At 38.3% G+C, this 25,866-nt stretch overlaps 2 protein-coding genes and 1 long non-coding RNA gene across 5 annotated transcripts in view; 1 reads left to right on the forward strand and 2 right to left on the reverse strand.

The window, feature by feature from the left end:
- Positions 1-15,982, reverse strand: part of MYSM1 (Myb like, SWIRM and MPN domains 1) — a 31,406-nt gene extending 15,424 nt beyond the window's left edge. For 2 of the 3 annotated variants that reach the window (XM_032803139.2, XM_032803140.2), the window contains exons 1-9: positions 15,825-15,982; positions 12,496-12,571; positions 12,184-12,254; positions 10,799-10,876; positions 10,640-10,666; positions 10,013-10,091; positions 6,620-6,718; positions 4,906-5,684; positions 3,255-3,385 (exon numbers count right to left, since the gene is read on the reverse strand). In XM_032803139.2, coding sequence (XP_032659030.2) covers positions 3,255-3,385; positions 4,906-5,684; positions 6,620-6,718; positions 10,013-10,091; positions 10,640-10,666; positions 10,799-10,876; positions 12,184-12,254; positions 12,496-12,571; positions 15,825-15,982 — 1,498 coding nt within the window. The remainder of the gene's footprint in view (positions 1-3,254; positions 3,386-4,905; positions 5,685-6,619; positions 6,719-10,012; positions 10,092-10,639; positions 10,667-10,798; positions 10,877-12,183; positions 12,255-12,495; positions 12,572-15,824) is intronic. The other variant, XM_032803141.2, reaches the window with a different exon arrangement.
- A 523-nt stretch (positions 15,983-16,505) lies between these two features.
- On the forward strand, positions 16,506-25,210 carry LOC116838127 (uncharacterized). The gene is made up of 2 exons (XR_004376864.2): positions 16,506-16,668; positions 25,002-25,210. It is a non-coding gene; the product is annotated as an uncharacterized LOC116838127 (long non-coding RNA).
- Positions 16,679-20,220, reverse strand: LOC116838125 (CARD- and ANK-domain containing inflammasome adapter protein-like). The gene has a single exon (XM_032803142.1). The coding sequence runs from the start codon at positions 19,916-19,918 to the stop codon at positions 17,654-17,656; it is 2,265 nt and encodes a 754-aa protein (XP_032659033.1). The 5' UTR covers positions 19,919-20,220; the 3' UTR covers positions 16,679-17,653.
- Positions 25,211-25,866: the final 656 nt, after the last annotated feature.

The following is a 25,866-nucleotide window of genomic DNA, read 5'->3' on the forward strand; positions in this document are numbered from 1 at the left end:
ATAGGGGAGCCCTGTAGTGAAAAATTCTTCCCATTATAACAGAAGGGCAGATATTTCCAGCAACTCTCCTTGACTATCACATGAAGGTAAGCTTCCTTGAGATTTACAGAAGTCATTAAGTACTGGAATGATAAAGAGTCGTAATGATAGACTTTACAGTTTTCAATCAGAACTTCAGAGACCTGGTGGATTTGCTGAAGGATTTGAGATCTAAGATGGCTCGTGTCCCCGTTCTTCTTTAGGATCACTAAAAATACCAAAAAACCAGGAGTACTTGTGGCACCTTAGAGACTAACAAATGTATTTCAGCATGAGCTTTCGTGAGCTACAGCTCACTTCTTTGGATGCATAGAATGGAACACACAGACGGGAGATATTTATACATACAGAGAACATGAAAGGTGGAAAGTAAGCATACACAGGAAGAGTACTAAGTCATTGAGAATGAGCTATCAACATAGTCAGGAGAAAAAAAACCGGCAAAAAACCACCATTTTGACAGATAATTAAGATGACGCCATAAGAAGGTGTGAGAAACTGAACATAGGGAATAGATTGAATAGTGAATGCCGAACCATCCCGTTCTGTTAAGCCTGACGTAAATTGTTCGTAATGCATATTAATTCAATTCAGCAGTCTTTTTATGGAGTCTGTTTTGAAAGTTTTTTTTGAATTCCACGTGATTTTAAAACTTCCATCCCAGCCATCAACAAAGCACTAGAACCAACATCAGAAATGGTTACCATTTCCTAGACACTACTTGCTAATAAGCGATGGTCCATAACACCCACCCTATAAATCCAAAACCAGTAGCTAGAGATATCATTAACCAACAACTGCACTCCAGCCTTCCATCCAGGACACGCACCACCGATCCATTGTCTACAGCCAGCTCTAAGATACAACCAGTATTGCCAATCCTCAGACACGAGATGAACACTACAAGATCTCTATCAAGCTTCTCTACACACCAATACCACACACCTGCTGAAGTGAAAAACGATTGACAGAGCCAGAAGAGTACAGAGCCACTACTACAGGACAGGCCCAAAGAAATAACAGAACGCACATTAGCCACACACCTGAAGCCGCAAGTAATAAACTTCCAGTGATCACATCAAGATCTACAAACTATCCTTAAAGATGATCCTCATGCTCACAGGTTTGGGAGGCGCAGGCAGTCCTCCTTATAGACAGCCTCCCAACCTGAAGCAAAGTTCACCCAGCACGCCACACCATTACAATAATCTAACCAGCAACTTATCTTGCAACAAAGCCCGATGCCAACATCTGTCAACATATCTATTCAATTGACACCATCATAGGAACTAATTACATCAGCTACGCCATCTCACGGGCTCATCACCTGCACATCTACCTAACAGTGATAAACATATGCCATCAGTGCCAGCAATGCTCTAACCTGACCAAGTAATAACATTGGGCAAATCGGAACAGTCATAACTACGCAAAAGAACAATGGACACAAATCTGAACCACATCAAGAGAATCATAAATATTCAAAAAAACACACAAGTGGGAGACCACTTCAACCACTCTAACCTACTCAGTGTATGGACTTGAAAGGTGGCAATTATTGCAACAAAAAACTTTCAAAAACAGACTATCAAAGAGAGACTGCTGAAAATTGAAATTTAAATAGCAAACTTAATACAATAAATCAGGCTAAACACGAGATTGGGAAATGGCGTGGGTCCAATACACTAGATGAATCCATTTCCTATGTTCAGTCCTACACTACCTTCATATGGGTTGTCTCTTATTATCATGAACATCAGTTTGTTTTTTGTTTTGTTGGTTTTATTCAATCTGCTGAGGTAAACCTCATGCTGCAATTGATTAGACTTTTTTGACGAGTTGTAATCCATCCTTCCTACCTTATCATGTTCTCTGTATGTATAAATATCTCCCGTCTGTGTATTCCATTCTATGCATCCGAAGAAGTGAGCTGTAGCTCACGAAAGCTCATGCTGAAATAAATGTGTTAGTCTCTAAGGTGCCACAAGTACTCCTGTTCTTTCTGCAGATACAGACTAACATGGCTGCTATTCTGAAACCTAAAAATACCAAGTATACCCCACAAAATCTGTCTTGTTGATACCAGCTATACCGCCCTAATGCCAAGATGGCTTTTAGTTTTTGGTGTTTGGTTGTTTGATCTGGGAAATACTATGAACTTATCTCTGGGGAACTGCTAAATTTGATGGCATAACCCTGTAGAACTGCCCATAGCATCCATTTGTCCAAAGTACACGTCACCCATATTTGGGTAAATTTCTGAAGCCTCTTGCCAAGTTAAGAGGTCTTCTTGGAAGTGGACCCCAGACACGGTCTGAGGCAAACCTTGCTTAGAAACCCACAGTTCTAGGAGTCTCCAATTAGTCAAATTCAAGACGTTTTTACTAGTCCAATCCTGAAGGCTTTGCTAAAACAAGGAGATCCCATGTTTGCCCAGGAGTGGAGGCAGAGAACTCAAGTTATCCATAAAGAGGCTGTCCTGGCCCCAGGCTGACTGTCAGTCTTTGCTCTGCCATCAACCAACAGAGTGAGAGGGAACACTGCATAGTACAGACTGTAGGATAAGAGGAGGGGCTGTAAGAATTATGTATGTTCACTCACAAGATAGCTGTGGTTCCATCAAACTATATACCAGGTTAGCTAAAGAAACAGGTTAAATTGCTAATTTTCAATACGTTATGCTTCTCCCATCTTATGAGAAAGTGCAGTCAATAATCAGAAAACTTACTTGAAGACACCAAGTATTTTGAAAATTTAAAAGCAAAACAAAAGCACAACTTATTTTCTTTCAGAAGGTTTATAATCTTAGAGCCATATTCTGCAACCTTGATACCTACTAATACTTATTCATACAAGTAGTCCATTAGGATTTACATGATGACAAGGGTGGGAGGTCAAACAAGTCAGGACGTCATTAGATGAGGTACCTGCCCCAAAGAGCTTACATGAAATAAGGGTGACTGGAGACCTCAGAGAAAAAGGGAGATGGGATGAAGATTACCCACACGGATAGTTCTGATTGGACTGAATGCAGAAGGTACTCAGGAATTAATTGAACTCAAAAAAATCTTTTGAAAATACAGATTTCTCTCTATCTTGATTTTTATACCTCATATAATATACACAACTTATCAAAATGGTTTCTGACCAATAACAGATACTATTAACATTGTGGTTATAATTTGAATGGATGCAGATTAAAATGTTCTTTTTACCACAGCCAAAGTTAATTGCTCCTATTAACTCCAGGTACGTGTGTATCCGTCCAATACAGTTAACATCACCACAGTTCTTAAGTCCTGGCCGTACTGAAGTTTTATTCAGGTATTTAGGTTTACATCGCTCCCTAAAATAAATCATAGGACATTTTCAAAGAAAAATAAAATAGATCAGTAAAAATTAAAAAAAAGAATAGTTTAACTGTTCTGTGAAGCCATTTGGATTTCCTTGTATTTTTTCTACAGGAATTAATGGGAGATTCCATTTAACATGTGTAACATTCAGACCTATAATGCTAGTGGTAAGCAAGCTTATATTCATCCCCAAAAAGCTACTCATGAAGTAGGATTGTACTGTTTGAGTGGCTGTTTTCTAAAGTATACTTTATGCAAAAGAACATAAGGAATAGTCAGAGTATCCATACAGAGATCTAAGCTTTTCAGAAAAGTGCTAATTCATGATGGCGTTTGAGGCTATGCAGATTTATTCAAATACATGCATAGAGAAAAAGATATCCACACAGCATAAAATATAGGCCCTGGAAATGAATGGTGCCAGGGAACAAGAAGTTACTGAAATTAAATGATCTTGTTAAAATAAAATACTTGTTCCCATTTTGTATCACATGTTCTACTGTACTAAACAATTATTTTAAGTAATTGCATAAACAACTTATAGCTTCCTGTGTGATAATCCTGTTTTTTATCTTTCATGCACATTTACTGCTTTGAAGTCTGTCAAAATTTCCCTAGAAATATGGGCTCTTACAACTAGTCCAGAACTAGTGAATAGTTTATCAATTTATAAGGCAATTAACCTAGAGCTGAGAGAATACTGTAACATTTTTAAAGTGAGTTCAGTTAAACTCAGAAAACAAAGCTACAGGAGAACAAATTGCACGGCGAATTAGCCTGTCACAGTTCCTTAAAATGGCTCCATGGAGACGAACTGTACAATATTCAAGTCTCTTGAATACTGCTCCCTGTTGAGAAGGACCCATTTTAAAAATGGTTTTATCACTTTTTGCTCTAACATAGCCATTCTTAATAGCTGACTTTCTATAAATTCAGTCTTTTAGTCTCCTACCTGTCCCAGACTGAAGAATGGACACATATTAGACATCACTAGAGAACAGCTTGAGTGGGAATTTTATGTAAAGTCTGAAGGACAGGACCCAGAATACAGAAGACATATACCAGATCCATGAATATATTATAATATGCATCCCATCGACATACTATTACTATGTGATAATAATTAAAAGTATTGCACTAACCAGTATTACTTTATCTTCTTTTCCCTGTTTGGTGTAATACACCAAATTAACAAAACTCAAGAAAGCATTCTAGAATAAATTGTAGCCATGTGTTCTGAAGATGGACACCCATTTTCATAATGCTCCAACACTTTTTAACTATTGAAATGTACACTGTTACTTTATATTTAAGAAAAAAGGTGAAGAGGGGAGGGATATCCCACCCACAGCCAATGCTGTTACTTTTCAATCTTGTGAAAACAGCTCAAATATCAGAATTTTGGCAGCATTCTGAGCTAGGCCATTAATTCCATGGCTGTTTTAACTACATCAAAACAGCACATCAGCTGTTGAAATGAATGAAATCACAAAATGAAATCAAGTTATCTTACCACTGATCCAAAATGTAATTTCTAATTTTCAGATAGCGCTCTGGTGTTTTGGCCTGACGTCCCTCAAAAAATTCTGGAATAGCTTGCTTTTCTTCTCCCAGAATGATATTTCTATCAATTTCCACTTCTTGATCAGGTGGCTTAAGCTCCTCTGCTTCTTCTTGATTTTCTTCATCCAATTGGCAAGAAGGATGGAAAAGCATTTCATTATTAACTAAGTCTTTGTGTTCTTCATTAAGTTCTTGATCAACTAATTGCTTGGTGTCATCAAAAGTCCCTTTTTTGTCTTGCTCACTTTTCTCTGTAAATTCATTAAATTGCAGATAAACTGATTTCACAGATTCATCACCATTCACGCTCTGTTTCTCAGAGCGTGTGGCTGCAATGTCTGGAAACTCCAGTGCTTCTACCTTGCCTTGCTCGGCCTTTTGAAAGTTGTCTTCTGCAAACTGGGGAATTGCAGAATTGTATTCAGCAGACCAAAAAGTAAGTTCTCTTTCTCTGGTTTCTTGAATTGGACACTTTGGAATATCAGTGAATTTAGATTTGCCGGGTTCCGGTGGGGGTGCATGAGAAAGCAACTCATCCATTTCATCCGTGATGTCTACTTCTTCATCATCAGATAACTTTTCAATTTTCACTGCGTTCAGGTTGGGGTCTGCACGGCCCCTCAGGTTTGCAGGTGCCCATGCCACCATCTTCTCTCCTTCATCCTCAACAGGAAGACTACTGCTGCTGTACTGACTTTGTTCCTCTTTTTCAGAGTCATCAGTTTTTGCCTTAAGAAAGTATAAATGGATTATAAGAAAAATTAAGCATTCCCCAGTAATGAAGTTTAAATGAAAAATAACACTATTAAAATCAATCACAATCAATTTGGTTCAGTCTAGAGGGATCATTAAGTTTTATGTATTAATTTACAAAGCTTGCCTTTTTAAAATTGGATCCAATGTTCAGCTTTCATTATGTTCTCTTTCAAAGGGCAGTCCTATATTTAATTATTTTATACTATATACATACATACATATATACACACACACACACACGGGATTAAGAAAGGACTCGCTGGAAAAGCTTTCACAACTGTGGATATCTAGCATTAGAGTTAACATTCATCAGCTAATTTATATTCTCTCAGCTCATTTTACTTATAAGAAGAAACTATACATTAAGGAAATCATCTTCAGGTTTTTCTTACTGATTTTTGTTTTAAAAAGTAAACCATTGAAAAAATGCAGACTTTAAGCAACTTATGCAGCATTATGGATGTGCGTGACACTTGATATTCAAAATAAGCCCAGTCTAGAGGATATTATAACGCATGTATTTATTAGTAGCTAAAGTACACACAATTGTCTTTTAAAAAAAGGTCCCAGAAGAGTTCAGCTGGCAGTCGGAAATGACATTACACTGGACAGTGGCAACTTCTGAGCAGTCAGAGGCCAATCTGTTTTCAATCTAGTAACGTATCCCAAGTATGTGGGTGTCCTATAAAACACACCATATTGTTTATTGCTTGTTAGTGGATTTAAAATACCCAACATGATTAGAACAATTCCAAACGAGCTCAAATTTCAGATTTAAAAATCAGCAGATAAGCAATATTTCAACAATAATGTCCCATAAATGCATGTTTGCATTCAAAATATATGAGAGGAGCATACTTGCACCCTACTGCCTTTTTTACTAACAGAAAATGGCATTTCATATTTACCTTGTTCTTAAAGTACTGCCTGGCATAACTCTTTACTTGTAAAACAGTGCGACTTCCAACCAACTTGGCAATTTTTGTCCATCTTCGGCCAAATTTAGCCTAGTGTGACAAAATAAATTAAAGTCAACCAATGTTTTCTACGTCTAAGCATCATTCTTTATGCAAGGAGAAAAAGTTTTACAGAAACAATTTTTTATTAGAAATAAAAAATACTACTCAATCATTCCAAAAACTGCTATTACCTAGATACTGGACAGCCAGAAATTAAGTTTAAGCAATAAGTATTATGAATTCACTGCCCTTTATGTTGAGACTCATCAATGGCCTGATCCTGAAAGCACTGAAAACCATACTGGTTATTACCTTGAGGAGTCCCACTGAAGGTAATTATAGAAGTTTCATTAAATTAAAGCACTACGAAATTTAAATAAGTCTCTTGGAACTCTGGTCCTGCTCTTTCCAAACAGGTCCATAGCTGTATATACCCACTTTATGCCATTTCTTAACTACACTGTATATAAAAAGTAAAAACCCAGCAGTTCATATATGTGCACTTCCACTCCAAGTACTCTGAATGAATAGAAGACCAGATTCAGACCCTGATCTCGCAAAGATTTATAAACATGTTTAATTTTAGGCACTGAGAGTCTCACCAAAGTAAATGGAACTACTCACAGTATTAAGAATATACATTGAGTTTCTACAGGATTGAGGTCTTTAATTATGCACAAAAGGCAATGTTAAAGCAACCTCAAGATTAAGATTTTTTTTTTTAACTTTAAAATATGGTTCTAATTGAAAGCAATTAAAAGTTGCATTGGGGGAAATCAAAATTTATTGTGGTCCCATATCACATGTGCTCATTTTAAAGTGAAAAGATTATTTTTCCTAACTGCCAGTCCTACATGCTTACCCTAGGTTCTAAAAGTCAAACTCGGTTCTTTTCTTTACACACATTACCACCTGTAATAGATAGATACGTTGTAGGTCAAATTCCACTCAGGCCAAATTCGTCCATAGTGTCTAAATGCAAATTGACACATGTGTATCTGTGCTAGACTGAGGGTGTTATATCATCAGATGAGTGAATCTAGTCAGGAAGGCTGCATTGGTTCACCTTAAATGTGAATGCTTACTATGAAGTTACGTCCCTAATAATATTCCCTCTAATTTTTTCCACCCATGTGCAGAATAAATTTTGTCATTTGCACCAAAGTAATGTGTGGATGTGTGCCACCAGTAGAAACAAAATACCTAGATATAATATATTTTTATATATGTATTTTTAAAAGTTACTGATAGAGATAAATACTCCAGCCAGAACAAGACAGGCATTTTAGAACTCACTACTCAAAGAATTAAATTTAAGTGTAAGAGAGAAATAAAAATTATGAAATGCACAGACCAGTCAAAAAACTAAAACAACACTTTGAAAGAATATAATTACAGAGAATATATGTGCATTGCAGGAAGTACCAAGAAGTAACAACAACAAGAGTGTTGGGAGGTGTGTGACAACTGCTCAAGAAATTTCTGAGAGATGCCCATCTGCTGTCTCTTTAAGGCACTCACTGAAAGCTCTCTGCCTCCTGAACCATGTTCCCCTCTCCTCCACTCTGCAGAGATAGGGTACATGGGCCGGGGAGGGGAGGGGGAAGAGGAGGAGGAGAGACAGTGTGAATGAGTTGGCTGCTAGGGAAGTCTCTGAGAAACTGAGCGCTGTCTCTTTAAGGCACTCACTCACCCAAAGACTCACTCAGACTTCAGAGCTGCTGAGAGTCCTGAGCCCTGTCCCCTCTACCCTGCTCTGTGGAGATGTGGTACACGGGCTGGGGGAGGGGGATACCCTGACATCAGCACTCTCCTTCCCACTGCTGCGCAGCCAGCAGGAGGGTCCCGGCAGCAGCTGCAGGAGTAAAGGGGCTGCAAAGCACTGGGGGGTGGGAGGGGCACTTGAAAACATGCTGCCGGCTGGATCTGCCTGGCTGTGCTAATCAACTGTGCAGCACCTAAATCTCTCCTGGGCAGCTGCCCAACCGCACAGCTTACAGGGAACACAGGCCCCCAGTCATTCAAGAAGCTCCCCGCCAGAGGACTGATGTACCTTTGCAGGTCTGGGGTCTAAAGTTACCATGTAGGGAAGCACAATACCTTGCATCCTTCTAAATACTGTTTAAGCAGTATTACTTTCAATATTCTATAGCAATATGATTTTCAAAGTCAAAGTGGGCCCATTAAAAAGCAATATCCACTGCAACGTTCAAAGGCACTACTTGCAAAGGGCTATCTGCTTGACAAAATACCACTTTCTGTACCCGGCTATTTCAGTTGAAGAGATGTCGAAAATAAAATTACAAGAGTTAGAATTTTTTTAATGGCAACAATGTATTTTTTCATTGTCTTCATAATAAAAAAAATATTAAATATTTTTGCTCAAACTTTCAAGACAATATTAATCTTTTGAAGAAACCAGAGCTGAAAAACTTTCACCTGCCAGGTTGACATTTGCTAAAGTTATGACAACTCAAACATGGGATTAGAATAGAAATGCTACAGCAGCCTTTATTTTAGCTGCTGTTAGTGCACCTTCTATAATATTACAGATATACAAGCTTTCAAAAGAAAAGCATGCTTACAAAAATCATTAGACATAATCATTGCAATGATACTACGAGAACACAACTTGCAATTATCCATCAAAGTAGTAATTTAAGACTAATTCTGCTGTGTTTTACAGGTCAGATTAGATATATCATCCAAAGAATAGCAAAGCCTTCTGTTTTCAAGCAAAGAACTAGCAAAGCCTTGCTAAAATAAATGAGTCTGGGAAGGTCCAGGGATTCACCCGCCTGGATCTCCTTGCATTGTCAGGGGCCTGTGTCTGTTTATTGTCGTTTTTTTGCAGAGTAATAGTTAAGAGAAAAATATTTTTAGAAAATCTGACTGGAAGTCACAAAAGTTAGCAGGATGATTCAGGGATTGGTGTATTTATTACATACGTTGCAGTAATGTCTAGAGGCAACAGCCAGGCTGGGGTCCCACTGTGCTGTGCTCTTCACCAACATATAAAAAAAGCTCCAAAGTGCATACATTAGTGTCTGGGGAAAAATGTTTTTTCAGTGTACTAGATTTCAAGGCACCCCTTCATATTTGACACTTCTTTTGTAAACTACAGCACTGCTATTGTAACACTGCAAAAGACAATTCAATAGACCGTGGGACAGTCTAAGGCCCAAATCCTGCAACAGGATCTTATTTTGCAATGAGCACTCCATTTACTTATTTATTTATTTTTTTAATGAAAAAGGGTTAATATTGCTTTTTAAAATGAGTTAGTTTATTTTGTTTTGTTTTTTTTACAGAAAATTGAATACTGAAAAATACAATATTTACCAGTCCTTGTTCAAATAGCTCTTTTTCTTCTATTGTCCACTTTACTGAGCAGCTTGCTGATTTTGTAGGTGAGCGAACCCTAAAATAATAAGAAAATGCAAGTTACTTTTAAATGAATGCACATCTCCAAAAGATTACAACAATTTCTGAAATGTAGATTATTATACTTCTTTAACGGAAACGTAGAGGATTTGTTTTAAACTTTTATACTTTTGATGAGAGAACTAGTTCTGGAAGATTTTTGTATTACAGAAGTTAATTCAAGGCAACACAACACCCATCCACAACTTATTTTGCAGAGAGCTGTGTTTCGGGGGAAGGAGAGGGAGGACGGGGGACAGGCAACAAGGAAACTGCAAGCAGTAAGAAGCCAATTGTAATTGCTCTTTTTTGTGATGTGGATATGTTCTTCAGAAATCAAGTTAATTTAATACAGGCCATTCAACAGTCAAAAAGCAACTGTCTGTCAAGTTGACAATGTCCCTTTAACAATCTTACACAACCAAAGAAACAAGACTAAAGGTTAAAGGGAAGGTACAACTAATGTTTTATGCTAGTGTTCTGTAACTTAACATAAATGAAAAAAGGCACTTAAAAATACAATTCAATTATTCAAAAAGTACATACATGACTTTTCCTGTTCTCTTATGTGGACTGTAAAAACAAAACAAAAAAAATGGTGACTGCTGATCATCTTAGCAAATATATACATTTTAAAGAAAGTCTCATTCCTGACCCAAATTTCTACTGTTCCGTCATTTCTTTCCCCCTCAACAGCAATTTTACCTTTTCACAGATTTTTTGTCACCTTCCTTTTGATCAAGCCATATTTTTTCTGGAAGCGATTTATTAGATAAATAATACCTGCAATCTTTACTAAGGAATTTTTGGATACACAGAACAGAACGATATACATGCAAAAATTCTAATAAAATTGCCACTGGTTTAAAATACTATTGAGTTAAACAAAGGAGGACGTGACTGTTTGACTTTGTAAACCACATAGTCACATTATTTCTAATAAACCAGCCATTCTGCTTCCTCCACAGCCTGTTTTCCCTTATGACTTCAGCACAGTAGTAGGACATTTTCTTCTCATCAATATCAAACACCCACAGCCTTTTTGCAATTCAAGACTGAATAACTTATTCCCTTGGTAAAAACATTCTGTACTGAAACTTTGTTGTTCCTCTGTAAAGTACTTTATTTCAAAGGAAAAAGTACAGGAAAACAGGTAATTCACATTTGTTAATATGGTCACCTAACCTGCTAATGGGGATTAAGTATTTCAGCGACATTAGGAGCTCTCACATTGTCAAGAAGCATGAAGTGTTTCTCAGAAGTGGCATTAAAAGAGCTCTTGCAATGAATGGATATTTTTTTACCACCAAAGATATGAGTGAATGTTAAGTGAAAAAAATCAGGAGAATCATCAAGTTTGGAGCACCTGAACTTTATGGATGTGTATATGAAAATTCCCTTGAAATAAAATACTTTACAGTTATATAAATTCTGTCATCTGAGAAATGAAATGTGCTTTATATGCATTAATAATCCTCACAACACCCATATGTGGTATTACTACTAAACCCATTTTAAAGATGGGAAAAAGGCACAAAAAGGTTAAGGATACATCTATGCTGCAAAGAAAAACCTATGGCATGAACTGTCAGAACCCATATCAATTGACTCCGGCTTGCGGAGCTAGGGCTGAGGGGCTAAAAATAGCAATGTAGAAGGTTCCCACCTGGGCTAGAGCCCAGGTTCTGAAACCCATAAGGAGAGAGGGTCTCAGAGCCTGGGCTCCAGCCCAAGTAGGCCCATCTACACTGCTATTTTTATCTCTGCAATCTGAGTTCCATGAGCTCGAGTCAATTGACCCAGGCTCTGAAACTCAGTGTTGCTGGTGTTTTATTGCAGGGTAGACATACCCTATGAGACTTGCAAAGCCTGAAGAAGCTGATGGTTGCAGAGTGGCTGAGCAGGGTACTGAATTCAGGCATATTATCTCATACTTCCATGCTCTAACTACTGGAGCACAGTGCTTCAAGTTCAGTAAACACTAATCTCTGTAAAAAGAATCCACTATATATCTGCTTCCTACTAGAACAGAGAATTTTATATTGCTCTAGGAAAGGAACAGACATATAAGCAATTTGATAAAAGGATACTCTTCTTCCAACAACATTTTCTCAATGACAGCTCTGTTCTCTTCACTAATGGTGCTATCCAGTGTCCATGGCTGGAAATGACAGATACGTTTTTCAATTATTTTATTTGACACACAAATATCTAATACTTCCTCTAAAGCAAAACCAATCACAGGTTGATTTTATTTTTTAAGAAAAGATAAAAACATTAATTTATGTTCTCAAATGGCTGGGGAAGAAATACAACATTTTGAAAATCTCTGTGAAAGATGTACCATTCATTTAAAACAGATGAACAAACCAAAAAGTCTTTATTGCCTATAAATTACTTACAAGGCCGTTATCTGTTCTCCAAGACGAATCAAGGTAGTGATCTTGCAATAAGCCAGAAGCTATATTTTCATAGTCTCTGTAATAAAATTTTCAATCATTTTAAAGAAGGAAAAAAAAGATCTGAAAGTTCACATCATCAATAATGCAAACACTTTAAAAGAAAACAGTTAACCGTGTCAGAATTGACATAAAAATTTGGACTTTTATAGTGTTACTTGTATTCATTAACATAAGAATGATACAGAGATTCTAAAATTTAAAAAGGTCACATATTTTGTAGAAATATTATGGAGGGCTAGCTTTTCATAGATTTCCATTGAGCAAAGTGTAAATGACCCCCGTACAGAAAGGGACCTAACCTTTTCTTTAATATTTTTCAGACTGTTAGGGCTCTTACTAACAGTAGTATCTCTCCCTTCATGCTATAGAATCATGCCTAAAGTATCAGCAAAATCAATTTCTGTTTTACTGAAAAGTTAAAAATTTTCTTCCAAAAAAAACTGAAAAGAAAGTGGGAGCATAGCTGTGAAGTATAAATACATAACACAGGCACCAGAGGCTCGTAGTTGTTAGAAGACAGAAGTTTTATTTTCAGCTGTCACTGCCTTCTTGCTTGATCCTCATTTAACCTCTGTCCCTCAATTTCCCCAGGTGTAAAATAGAAACAACCACCCCCTTGGTACAGGTCCAAGATCCCTGGAGGAAAGGTGCTATTTTAGAAAAATGTAATTCTTACGGATAATCAAGTATCAGTCTTTAATAAAACTGCTAACCTTCACTTGTACTAGTATTTAGGGCACAGCTGTACAATGTGATACCTCATGGCATTAATACTTTAAGAAATCCAGAAAGAAGTCCTATGGTTATAGAAGCTCTCATTTTAGTATACTGCATATACTGTATATGCTAAGTAAGTTAGTGGGAGCTGAAGGAACACTTTGGACTACTAAGTTTTTTTGTTTGTTTAGCTGCATTAAGTAAGAAATATTACTGTAACAGAGGAAAATGGACATTTCCTACTTTTGGAAAATATTATGTATTCTTAAAATCTTTTATATTTCTCTTCAGAAAGGGACAAGTATTCTGAAAGTATTCTGAGTTTAAGATGCTGCTGCTGTATGAAGAATAAACACATCAACATTGTATCCACTTAGAAGCCATCACTTGAGGTTGATGATGAGGGTAAAGTATTGTTACCTTCCGCTAAGCATAAAAAATTGCACTGAGATTACAAAAGGGGAAAGGGACTGAAGACTGTGGGGTCCAAATGCACATGCAAATCCTTGCAATAAAGGGAAAGCAAAATGCTAAAGTGCCTTGACTTCCTTTGTGATCATAAAAAGTAACAACGAGTAAAGAGTTTTTTAAACTTCACAGAATCATTGAAAGAGATGGAGAAAAACTATTAGCTCATTTACCCCACCATCCTGTCACTGCAGGATTGTTATATCGGTCATTGCTTTGTCCATTCTAATCTGGTCATTCTCAGAACAGGTCTACATATAAAAAGCAACAGCAATGTAGCTGCATGGATGTAGCATATTTTTGAGAATGCTTCTCCTGTCGGTGTAATCCACCTCCTCTATGTTGACGTGAGAAGTTCTCCTGTCAGCATAGTGCTGTCTACACTAAAGGTTAGGTCAGTACAACTGCGTCACTCAGAGAGAGGTGTGGATTTTTCACACCCTAAGCGACGTAGTTATACCGATATAAGTTTGCCATCTAGACGCGGCCTAAGTGAGAGAATTACTATCGCCCTGGGGAAATTACCATACAAACTGATATTTTACTGTTGGAAAACATTCCCTGATAATCAACATAAGATTTCCTTAGTTCAACTTCATCCAATTACTAGGAAACTCACCCTTCCCTGAAAACGGTTATTAGCTATGTGCCCCCCTGAGGTGGTGCTGAAAACAGTTTAACTGATAAACAAGACTAAACTCTTTTCTCCCACCAGTTCCAGGTACCCCACTGCAGACAATACATCAGTTTCTTAGAGCAGAGAAAGCTCTAATTATAGGCCCCCTTGGTACATACTAAAAAAAAAAGAGTAATCTTCCTACATAAAATACATTTGACCCAGAACACCCTTTTCAGACATATACAAAAAATGTGATTTTAGGCATCAGAAAATTTGAGAATCATGAAGATGGGCAATGCATGCAATAAACACCCCAGGTTACACGCATCCTTCTGCAAAACAGTTTTATTTTATAAAGCACCTGTCACACACACTATGGCTTGGTCTACACTGAAAAGTTACATTAGCATACATATGTCAGTCAGAGGTGTGAAAAAACACACCCCTGACTGAGGTATTTATGCCAACAAAACCCCAGTGGAGATGCAGCCATGTTGACCGAGGAGGGCTTCTATTGACATAGCTAACTTTGGTCAGGGAGGTGGTGTTCTATGCAGACAGAAAAACTTGTGATGGCAGAGGTTGTCTTTATACTACAGGACTATGCCTCAATAGCTATACAGGTGTAGTCTCCTTAGTGTAGACATATTTTTCATCCCAAAGTTGCTCTGGAGAGTTCAGTATAGATGCAGAAGCAGATTATTAATATGAGCAAGAGAAAAATTAAGAAGTCTCAAACAGGAAAGGTGAGACAAGTGAAGCAGAGCTACAAATGGGCAGGTCATATTCAGTTTTGCCAACTCTCACGTCTTGCTGTATTTTTCCTAAAGCTCCAGCTTCTTGATTCAAGTCCTTATTTCAGAATCTGTTTCCATCTGAAACCAGAAGGGAAGTTTCTAACACTTTTGGTTGCACCCAAAGCTTAAAAACATGACCTGAGTGGCCCCAGGAAGACTCAGAAACCAGACGTTAAACAAAACTGGCCCAGAATTTATTGCTCTTTTTTCAAAATCGTGACTTTCACACCAATCTCGTGGTGTTTGAGGCCAGACTCTGGCCTTTCACACGCCTGGGGCAGGCAGTGGCATTTCTTCTGCCCCAAAGCGCTCTCCAGCGGGGTCACTAACACGCCGAAGAGCAGGGCCGGTGGGGGGGGGGAGACGCTCTGGCCCCTCCCGCGCCCCCCGTCCCACGGGCTGTGTCATGGAAGATGCCCTGGCCCTGCGGTCCCGAGGGAAAGGCCGGTTCCCACTCCGACATCCCTCCAGCCAGGCCACCTCCGAGCGAAGGGCGCCCGGGGCCTGCAGCCGGCCAGGCTCCCCGCTGCGAGGGGGCTGAAGAGGAGCGAGCCCAGAGCTTCCCACAGGCCCAGGGTGCGGGGGGAGTCTCCCCGCGCGGGTGAGCGGCGCCTCAGGGGGAGGAGAGCTGAGCTCTCCCGGGGGCGGAGTCTCCCCCGCTCGCTCACCCCCGCAGCGCCCCGCCGGCCGCGGCTGCTGCCGCATCCCCTTCGACGTCCACATCCGCCTCCTCCGCAGCCGCCATGATTCCGCTGCGGCCGCCGTCCGATCGCGCGAGAAAGGCAGGGCCGCAGGACCTCATCCCCTCCCGCAGATCGGCCCCCATGCAACTGAGCAGGCGCACAACTGTGAGCATGCGCAGGACAACGTTTGAAGCCGTTCACGCTGCCCTTTCATGATTCTCGTTCTACCCTTTTCGCAGCGTCAGGTTGTATCTGCCTCTGTTGCCTGACGGAGCAGCGGGCCGGGGGTGGAGGGGCAAACACGGGGACAAAGAGGAGCGATTCCCTAAGGGTAGGGGAAGAGAGGCGCAAATACCCAGACGAAGGGGGAAGAGAGGGGCAAATACCCAAGGGAAGCGGGGAAAGAGGAGCTTGGCTAGAGTGAATTACTACATCCCAAGAAGAGTGATATCTAAAAAGTCTTATGCTCTAGGATGATCAAAGAGAGTCCACTCATCCTGGGCTGAGACTATGGACCTTGGCTATGAAATGCTCCTGTTGTCTTGGAGTAAAACTCTGGCACAAGGAGCCCTTTCACTTTTATTGGAAGTGAGGCTGTGAGAAGCTTTTTGTTTTAATTTAGGGAACTCTGGCTGCATGAAGCCTCTTCCCTCTGGTTATTTGAGTTTCAAACCCTGGATGAATTGTTTGGGTTTTTTTCGGATGGCCTTGGCTTTCCAGATCTGTTTTTCAGTTCCATAAGGGAACTTTTTACCCTTTGCGCTAAATAGATCAACAGTGATAATGATGGGGATGGCAAAATAGTGCAAGGGTTAAGGATCATTGTCAGGTAAAACATGACTTCGGATTTGGTTCTATTAGAAAGCTTTTACACAATTACGAACCAATAAAAATATATTCAATTTAAAGAAAAATCTACCGGAAATATTAAAATTAATGAACACTTCACTGCAGTGTATGCAGTCTAAACATTGCAGCTTTGTGCTAGAACCTGTGAGCTTGAAAGAAACTCATTACAAACAACTGTGAAACTGACTAGTGTGTTTTCATTGTCCATGCTGAGAAAAGCAAAAAGTAAACAAACAGCATAGATCAAGTGACATGTAAAATGAAAATGTATTTTTATAATCTTAGTTGCTGTTTGTAACATAGGAAAGGAAATTTGTGTAACAAACATGATTTTAACCAAACAGTAATACTTTAATTAAACTTAAATATACTGGTTAATATTGTATTTGAATATCTAGCACTTTTTTACTCATCTCAACCATTACTGGCCAACCGCAACCATTCACAAATCTTGAGTCAGGCCCCAGAAAATCTTGATAAATCATCTTAAAAGTCTTGATTTTAAAAAAATAATAAATCTAGTATTCTTATTTTCATTCTGATTTTTGATCCTGCAATATTCACATTTTCAAGCTTTAATTTTCAACAGCAAAGGCTAGAAACGTACTTATTTTTTTAGCATAAAAGATGAGATTTGTTCATGCTCATTTGACTCTCAAGGTTGGGTCTCTAAGAAAGACACCAAATATCGTGAGATTCATAATAAAATCAAGAGAGTTGGCAACACATAGTAGATCAACAATGGGTTTTATATCTTTATGTGTATATCTATATTTACCACCTCTGAAAATTAGCTTATTTTTATTAGCCCCAGCTGCATTCTTCGTTATCCTTATATCGATCAACCGTGCCCAGGTATATATGATTTTAACATCTGAACTAAAGATGTAGTATCCTATATATCCAGATTGCAAGATTATAATTTCACACACTTAAACATTTTTAATGTATTCCTCATCACAAATTCATCTTACTAACATTTTCTTTTTCAGAAGTGTTACAATCTGAGCTTGGTTGTCACTTGCGCTAAGTTCTGCTACTTGCAGTGGAGTCTTTTTGAGGCCATTAGTGGCTTGTAAGTTTGCTTTCTCTCCCTGAGACCAGCTGACAAGTGAGTTTACCGAGTTAAAATGACCAGCCCTGCAAGCACAATGCAATGGGGTATCCTTGTTGTTGTCTAAAGCATTAATGGCTGACCCATTACTCAACAACAAATTTATCAAGTCACCATGTCCATGTTCTGCTGCAAGATGCAGTGGAGTCTTTCTCCAGATATTTTTATCATCAATATTTTTATTCTTCCCTGCTGTCAAAAGGATCTGTACTATCTCTGCATTGCCTTTGATGGTTGCATAGTGCATTGGTGTGCAGCCATTCATGTCCTTAATTCCAAATCTGGCCTTCTGTGCTAACAGAACTTTAACTGTATTGAGATGGCCTCCCATAACTGCAGTGTGAAGTGGGGTCTTTTTCTCCTTGTCCATTGCATTGGGATCAGCATTAAAACTAAGAAGCAGCTCCACCATTGCATGATCTCCCTTTTCAGCAGCAAGATGTAAGGGTGTCTTTGGCTGCTTATCCTTTGCATTAACGTTGGCTTTGTAATTCAGCAGCTGTTGAGCAACATCAACATTACCTCTTTGGCTTGCGACGTGCAAGGGAGTGACTAATTCCTTAGTGACAGCATTAATTTTGGCCCCAGCATTGATTAAAATGTCAACTATTGATCCCTTATTATGAAATGCAGCAACATGGAGCGGTGTTTGCTCTCCCTGGCTTGTGATGTTAGCATTCATCCCTTTGCAGAGAAGCAGATTTGTGATGGAGACTGCCCCGGCTTGAACTGCCAAGTGTAAAACCGTGTTTGAGTTGGGCATCCTCGCCTCCAAACTAGCCCCCTTTGCAATGAGAACTTCTGCAGTCTCTGTTCTACCCATTTCACATGCCATGAGTAAAGGTGTGTACTGCATTTCATTGCGGACGTTGATATCTATGCCTCTGTCAACTAAAGCTGCTACAGTGCCATGCAGGTTCTTCTGGACAGCTTTAAAAAGAGCTGACACCATGATGTCAGGGGACAATCCTTTCGCATATTCCAGCAGTATTCTGAATATGGATTGTTTGTTATTATTGAAGGCTACATCAGTGATGTTAGAGTCAATGTTGGCTCCAGCTTCTAGCAACACCTTTACAGTTTTCTCAAATCCGTGGGAAATGGCATAACCCAAAGCAGTCTGTCCCTTCTCATCCTTTGCATCAACTGGGGCACCATTCTTTAAAAGCATTTGTGCAAAGTTGCTCTCATCTTTGAGAGCTGCCATGTGTAAGAAGTTTTGCTGGTTCTTGTAGCATCTTGCTTTTTTCAGGATCCTCTTTAGTATGTGAGTGTGGTGGTTCTGAGCAGCCAAATGAAGTGGAGTCTTGGCTTCTTTATCCAAGCTGTATATGTAGGCACCAGCTTGGAGAAGCACTTTCACTGCATCATCCCGTCCTTTTTCAGCGGCCCTGTGCATTGGTGTTCTTCCCTTTTTATCCTTTACATCTAGTTTAGCACCTTTGTTAATTAAATATTCAATTATTGCAACACGTCCATTAGCAGCTGCAATATGCAGAAGTGTTTCATTTGAGGCATTTACTGCATTAATATTATTCTCCTTCAATACTTCCGCTAGATCAGAAAGATCACCTTTAGCAGCTGCATCAAAGATACTAACAGCATTAGAATCATCTTTCTTAGGTTTTGCTGCAGGTAAATTTTGCGTTTGTTTAACTTTCTCTTTAGTTGCTCTTTCTTGCTTTGATAAAATATGTCTAGGAATATCTTTCTTCTCTTGGTTTTGTTCACTGGTCGTTTCAGTCCATTCCTTGTCCTTTTCAAGTAGATACCCTACCAGTTGTCTCCTAGCATCTCCAATACTTTCATTCACATCACTGACATATTTTTTAACTCTATTATATAGATTTGGCTCCACTTGTTTTAGACATGGATAAAAAAACAGCCTGCAAGCTCGCTCACCTTGAGAGACCAGGATATCCAAAACCCGGGAGTTCTTTGCTATTCGTGTTCTGTAGTAGGACATAACCATTTTTTTCTCTGGTGTAAAAATACCATTGTCTATCAGCCAGTCAAGAAGATGGTCTGAGTTGTTTATGCCTTCTACCAGTTCTTCCTTTTTTGTCTTTAGGACTTCTATGGCATATGGATTTGTAAACAAGCTGTTTAAATACATGGTGATATGAGTAACTTCTAAAAAATGGATTAAATTATCATTTGAAATTGAGCTTGATAGTGGAACAGCAGAGCAGGATCACATAATTCCACAAATTCTTTCATAAAGAACTGCTGTACCAACAACTGTAGTTCAATTAGAAATCATTGAAGAATACGGGGAAAGAAATCCAAAACTCCTCACCTTTAGTTTTCCATCTTTGTTAGAAGTTCTCTGATCCTCTTTGCTATTCCTTAGCAACAAGTAGAGTTGAGTAACATAACAAAACAAAACACAAATCAAAATAATAAACATATTCTGTCCAATATAGAATCCTGTGGCACCTTATAGACTAACAGACGTTTTGGAGCGTGAGCTTTCGTGGGTGAATACCCACTTCGTCAGACGCAGGTAGTGGAAATTTCCAGGGGCAGGTATATATATGCTAGCAAGCAAGCTAGAGATAACGAGGTTAGTTCAATCAGGGAGGATAAGGCCCTCTATAAGGTGCCCCAGGACTCTTTGTTGCCTTTTACAGATCCAGACTAACACGGCTACCCCTCTGATACTCTGTCCAATATGGCTATTTTACAAAAGATGGCTAATAAAATTAAAGAGGAAAAACTGCTTTTCTGAAGTTGGTAGTTAGGCTGCAGATCTTTGTTTACCAGGTTCCTCTTGAGGTATACACTTTTTTGTTTGGTTCTTGTAGGCGGCAATGTGACCAATTTGTCAAATGTGACCAAACAAAATCAACAACGTAGTTACTGTTGCTATAATTACATTAGCCTTTGTGTAACGTTAGATAAAATTGTACACACTGATAGCTATCTAGGGGAAAACCCCAGAACATACAAGAATTCAAATAATAACAAAATACTAAACAAAAAAGTGACTGATTAAAAGAAGAGCCATTCCAAATTTGTTTAATAATTTCAAGATCATAAAACATTTGACATATTTTAAATTTATCATATAATGATACACATTTAATATAACCTAATGTTTAACTGATGACTAAACTTCAAGTCTTCCCAAATTATTTCTTAGAACTTTATCCTTCAGTAAATTTGGTAGTGCTGACTTCATCAGTTCCTTAGACTTCTGCACCTTGGCATCCTGAAAGGACACTAAATTCGTGTGTCAGATTTTTCAGGGAGGAATATTACTTTCTGCCTCCCATCCTGATATAGACCTTTTAGCTCTACCTTCTTTGAAGCCTAAATTTATGACCCTGCAGTACTCAGATAATTTTCTAGCAATGCGTTTGACAAACAGTGGTGGATCAAGGTGTGATTCATTGTGTTATGTCTAGAATAAAAGTAAATAAGGCCCCAAACCTGAAAAGAGTAAGGTGCTTAATTTAAGGAGTAGTCTCATTGATTTTAGCTTTTATTTAATACTTTTTATTCATAGATTTCAAAGTACTTTACAGAGGAAAGTGAGTATCATGATACCAATTTTAAAGATTGGGAAACAGGCTGAGATATGACATGCCCAAAGTCACACACCATGTCAAAAGCAGAGTTGGAAACAGAATCTGAGAATGAAATCCTGACTCTGTTAAAGCCAATGGGAGTTTTGTTACTGACTTCAGTGACAGCACGATTTCACTCCATGTCTCTTGTCTTTCAGTTCAGTGTCCTATCCACTGGATTATGCTGCTTGTAAAAGAAATGTTTTCTGAATATGTATTCAGAAAGTGACCACGACCTGTTACTAATTTTTAACTCTGACTTTTAATTTTCATAATTAAGTTTGTAAAGGTTATTTTAGTAGGAAAATGGTTTATGGAAGAAATATTCATTAAAAGGTAAAAGATTCAGCAGGTATAGCAGCCAGTTTCAGAACTCAATAATTCCCCTGAATTACAAAAAATGCAGATACATCACAGATAGTAAAACCTGTACCATTTACAGTATTTAAGCATTGTATTATCACATAATAGGAATAGCTATTGTTTAGTGAATTAATCACAGGCCTAGGATTCCAGCGACCTGAATTCTGTTCCTAAATCAACCAATGACTCCCTTTGTAATCTGCAAATAACTGAACCTCTGGCCCCAATTTAGCAAGGTGCCACTTTTTAAGCATGTGAATAGTCCCACTGATTTCCACCTTGTTGAACTGGGACCTCTGTGCCTTAGTTATCCCATCTGTAAAATAGGGTAATAATACTTACACACATTTGTAAAGCTCTGTGAGAGTCAGAGATGGGGAAAATGTGGTGCAAATGCCAAGTATTATCATTATAAAATACTCTACAAAATTACTTGGAAGGAACTCATGAAAAAAATCCAAAGAGAGAAATTACAAAAATCCTTAGTAGTTTGATCAGTGTCATGATACTCTTCAAATCTGCTATAAGCACAGTAATTAAACCTCCAACTGTTAATATTAAGTTAATCTATAGTGAAATACACCTAGCTGGCCTCTGGGTGGAACATTTGAACAATTTATGCCATGCTTCCATTGGGAGAAAGGCTATAAAATGTAATTTGGAAAAAAATAATATGCAACAATTTACTGGATGCAAATCATAATCTGTTACATATTACCAAATACCTTTCAATTACTTCTGTATCATGCATGTGAATCTGTGGCCATACTAGCTACCATCATATTAGCATTCACCATCAGGACAAGAACCACAGGTTTGCTAAGAAAATAACTGGAAATGTCCATGTTATTTTATGGATTACATTTTAGGGTTGCATTTTTTAAAAAAGTAATCCTGTACTATAATCAGTTGTCTTCACAGTTGTCTCTGGCTGGGACTGGATATATTATTTTCTACTTATCAGATATCAGAAAGGTTAATCCCTTTAAAAGTTCACTTGTACCCTTTTTTGTTGTTGTTTTTTTAGTGATGTCTGAAAAGGACTTGAAATATTTCCCCTCGTTATTTTTTCCTGCTTGCTTTTTCTACTGGAAATTAAGTCTTTGTTTGTCCTGAAAGCCTCAGTGAAATGACGACATCACAAAAGATAATAAAAACAGATACTGAGAAACTGAGAGGGACAGAGATTCCTAGACTATTTAAATGGATATTAATAAAAAATAATTTTAACTTATATAGCTATATCTATTTAACTTATTGATATTTGGAGAATGGAGATCTGTGTTAAAAATTCAGTATCTTTGTTCTTTCAATTAAACATGAGATCACGTGCTTAAAGACATCCGCGAGGCTCTTCAGGAAAACCAGGCTTGATATTCCTGATATAGCTAAGAAAGAAGCTGGTAGAAGAGGGAGAGAACTTTTCTGACCTTCCTTATATAACAAATAAATATAAAATAAAAGACAAACCCAATTTTTTAAAAAGTCCGTTCAAGGTAAGCTTTAACTATACAGGCTTCTGTAGTTCCATGCCTGTGAGGATAATTCCTCATTCACATAACTTTTCTTTTTTAAAGTAAATGACTGACTTTGTCCCTTACCATTTCTCATTGCTATATATCATGTCAGGACCTTTGTGCGTGGCATCATGGGACTTTAACAGCATAGCTTATTTACATTAGGAAAATGTAGCGGACATTTCCTACGGTTGCTAATACCAATTCATTTTCATTAGCGATAGGAGTCCTATGGGCCCTAGTGAAGATGGGCTGCTGGCAGTATGTTAAGCAACATTTCAATTAAATATAGGCTGAGAGTTAGATAATATAATGCTTAATGTCTGTTTAACCAACTATAGCTGGTCCTAGAGCAAGTAACTTCTGAATCTTAATCTCAGCTCTGCTATTAAATTGTAACAATTTGGGTAAATTACTTAATCTCTGTGCCTTATTTACCTCTTCTGTTATAAGAGAAAAATATTTATCTACCTTACAAGCATGGTTATAAGTAATTATTTAATATTTATACAGTGCTTACAAGTTGTGCTTTGAAGTATTACGGTTTTCTGACTTTTCACAGATGATGTTTTATTTCTACAGAGAACACTACGGCCCATGGTCTAGGCAGAATATACCATGTCATCATAAAACATTTAATGTTATTCTTAATGTTTTTAATGAAAGCAAATAAATCTACACCTTTCAATGTGTTAAATCAACATTGTGGCAAATGCTGTTTCACTTGGAAGTGACCAGCAGAGGACACTGTGTCTCTACTGATCATGTTTAATGGGCAGAACCTGGCAGGGTGCTCTACAATTAATCATCCAAGGCCCAGAACCTCCAGCTGTGGTTTCTGTCTTCTGTTAAAACCAAATGTAATGTAACCAAATAACTTCCAAAAACGTCTTACATTCTCTAGGGCATTTTCCTGATAAAACTCATGGAAACACCAAACATAAAAATATCAACAGTGAGTGAAATTGTATTATTAATGTTTCCCAATGTGCGTTTTAATTTCAGTTAAGCAAAACAAATGCCAACTGTTTATTAAAAACATATCTTTTGCAGAATAACCAGTGTATAATAGATACAGCACCTACACCATTATCTCAACATCACAAGGGACATGGAATACAGTTAGATAATCAAGAGGATTAATTCATAGACATGAATCGGGGATATAACATTGTTTTGAATAACTAGGGGTTTAAGCAAGGCTTGGCTAGTTGAGGTTGGTGTAAGTCTACATATAGACAATGCACGGCCTCAGTGTTAGAAGTGTTAATTAGGATTAAAATTTATTTGGCTCTATCACTGTAGTATCTGAAGAGGACTTATTCACTACTCACTAAGAGAGACCATGCTCCCCTTTTGCATACTGATTTATGACTCAGATAGGAAATCAGAATTTAATCAGTTGGAAAAGTCAGGGCATAGAGGGATGTTTTCCAGTGTCCGGTGTTGTGCTTAGTCATATCTCCACAAAGAAAGAATTCCAGAGGTGGGGGCCTATTACTGAGAAAGCTGCACCACCAGCTGGTATTTGAATAAGCAGTGTCCATTACTACAGTGCCACATCAGCTGGCACTCTAAGTGCTGTAGTGGCATCACAAACATACACAGTACCAGGGGTCACACCCAAATCCCACTGAAGTCACTGGAAGGTTTGTACTGGCATGGTTATTGCTGTAATTCTTTTCTTTCTTCACCCAATCCCATTTTCTACTATTGATCACCCTTTCCGTGTCATGTCTTAATTTAGGTCCTGATCCTGCAATGGAATTCAATATCCCAGACCTGCAATGTAGATTGCTATGTTGCAGGGGTATGGACTAGCAAATCCTGGCACAGGAGTGGGGCTGTATATTGCAAGCTCATTGCAGCAGGGACAGTTTGTGTTTATTCTATAAAATGCATACACACTCTTGAGTATTAATGATAAAAAATAATATTAAAACCGGTATACTTTTATTGTATCTGTTCTTATTTAAATAACTAATGATAATGTCCAAATACAGTAAAAGCTGTGTTATCCAGCCCTTTACCACCTGGAAAGCACTAGAAACTAGCATTTCTGATATCTCCCAATGCAAATCTTCAATCTAGTAACTGGGACCAATGCCGAAGCTATTTGGGACCCAAGTACTTCCAAAAGCAGTCGGACTATGCATCAGTTAGCTGAGAAGAGCTGAACACTGTTCTTACTGTTTGTATCCGCCATTGTGATTGGTTGGTTTATTACTTGGGGTATTGTCCTGTGTTTATCGTAAAATATCAACGCCACCCTACCACTATGGCATCCAAAATACCAGCGAAAAGCAAAGGAGACAGTAACATAGCTGGGTGGGGAGCGGCTGCTCCCCACTGAGCACATTCCCCAAAAGTGGCCCCTTTTTAATTTTTACACTCACCCCAGCAGTCTGGGTCTTCGGCAGCAATTCGGCGGCAGGTCCTTCAGCCACTCCAGGTCTTTGGTGGCAAGTCTTTCAGTCTTCAGCGGTTTTTCTTTCTTTTTTTTTTTTTTGCTTCGCGGCGTTTTTTGTGTGTTCACTCTCCCTGCTGGTAGAAGTTGGCTACACCACTGAAAGGAGAGAAGCATAAGAGAGTTGTGTTGACATTAAAACAGA

This window comes from Chelonoidis abingdonii, chromosome 7, assembly GCF_003597395.2.
Source record: "Chelonoidis abingdonii isolate Lonesome George chromosome 7, CheloAbing_2.0, whole genome shotgun sequence".
NCBI lineage: Eukaryota > Metazoa > Chordata > Testudines > Testudinidae > Chelonoidis > Chelonoidis abingdonii.

Coding starts and splice junctions, on each gene's coding strand:
- LOC116838125 (XM_032803142.1), bottom strand. CDS start 19,918: ATGTATTTAAACAGCTTGTTTACAAATCCATATGCCATAGAAGTCCTA.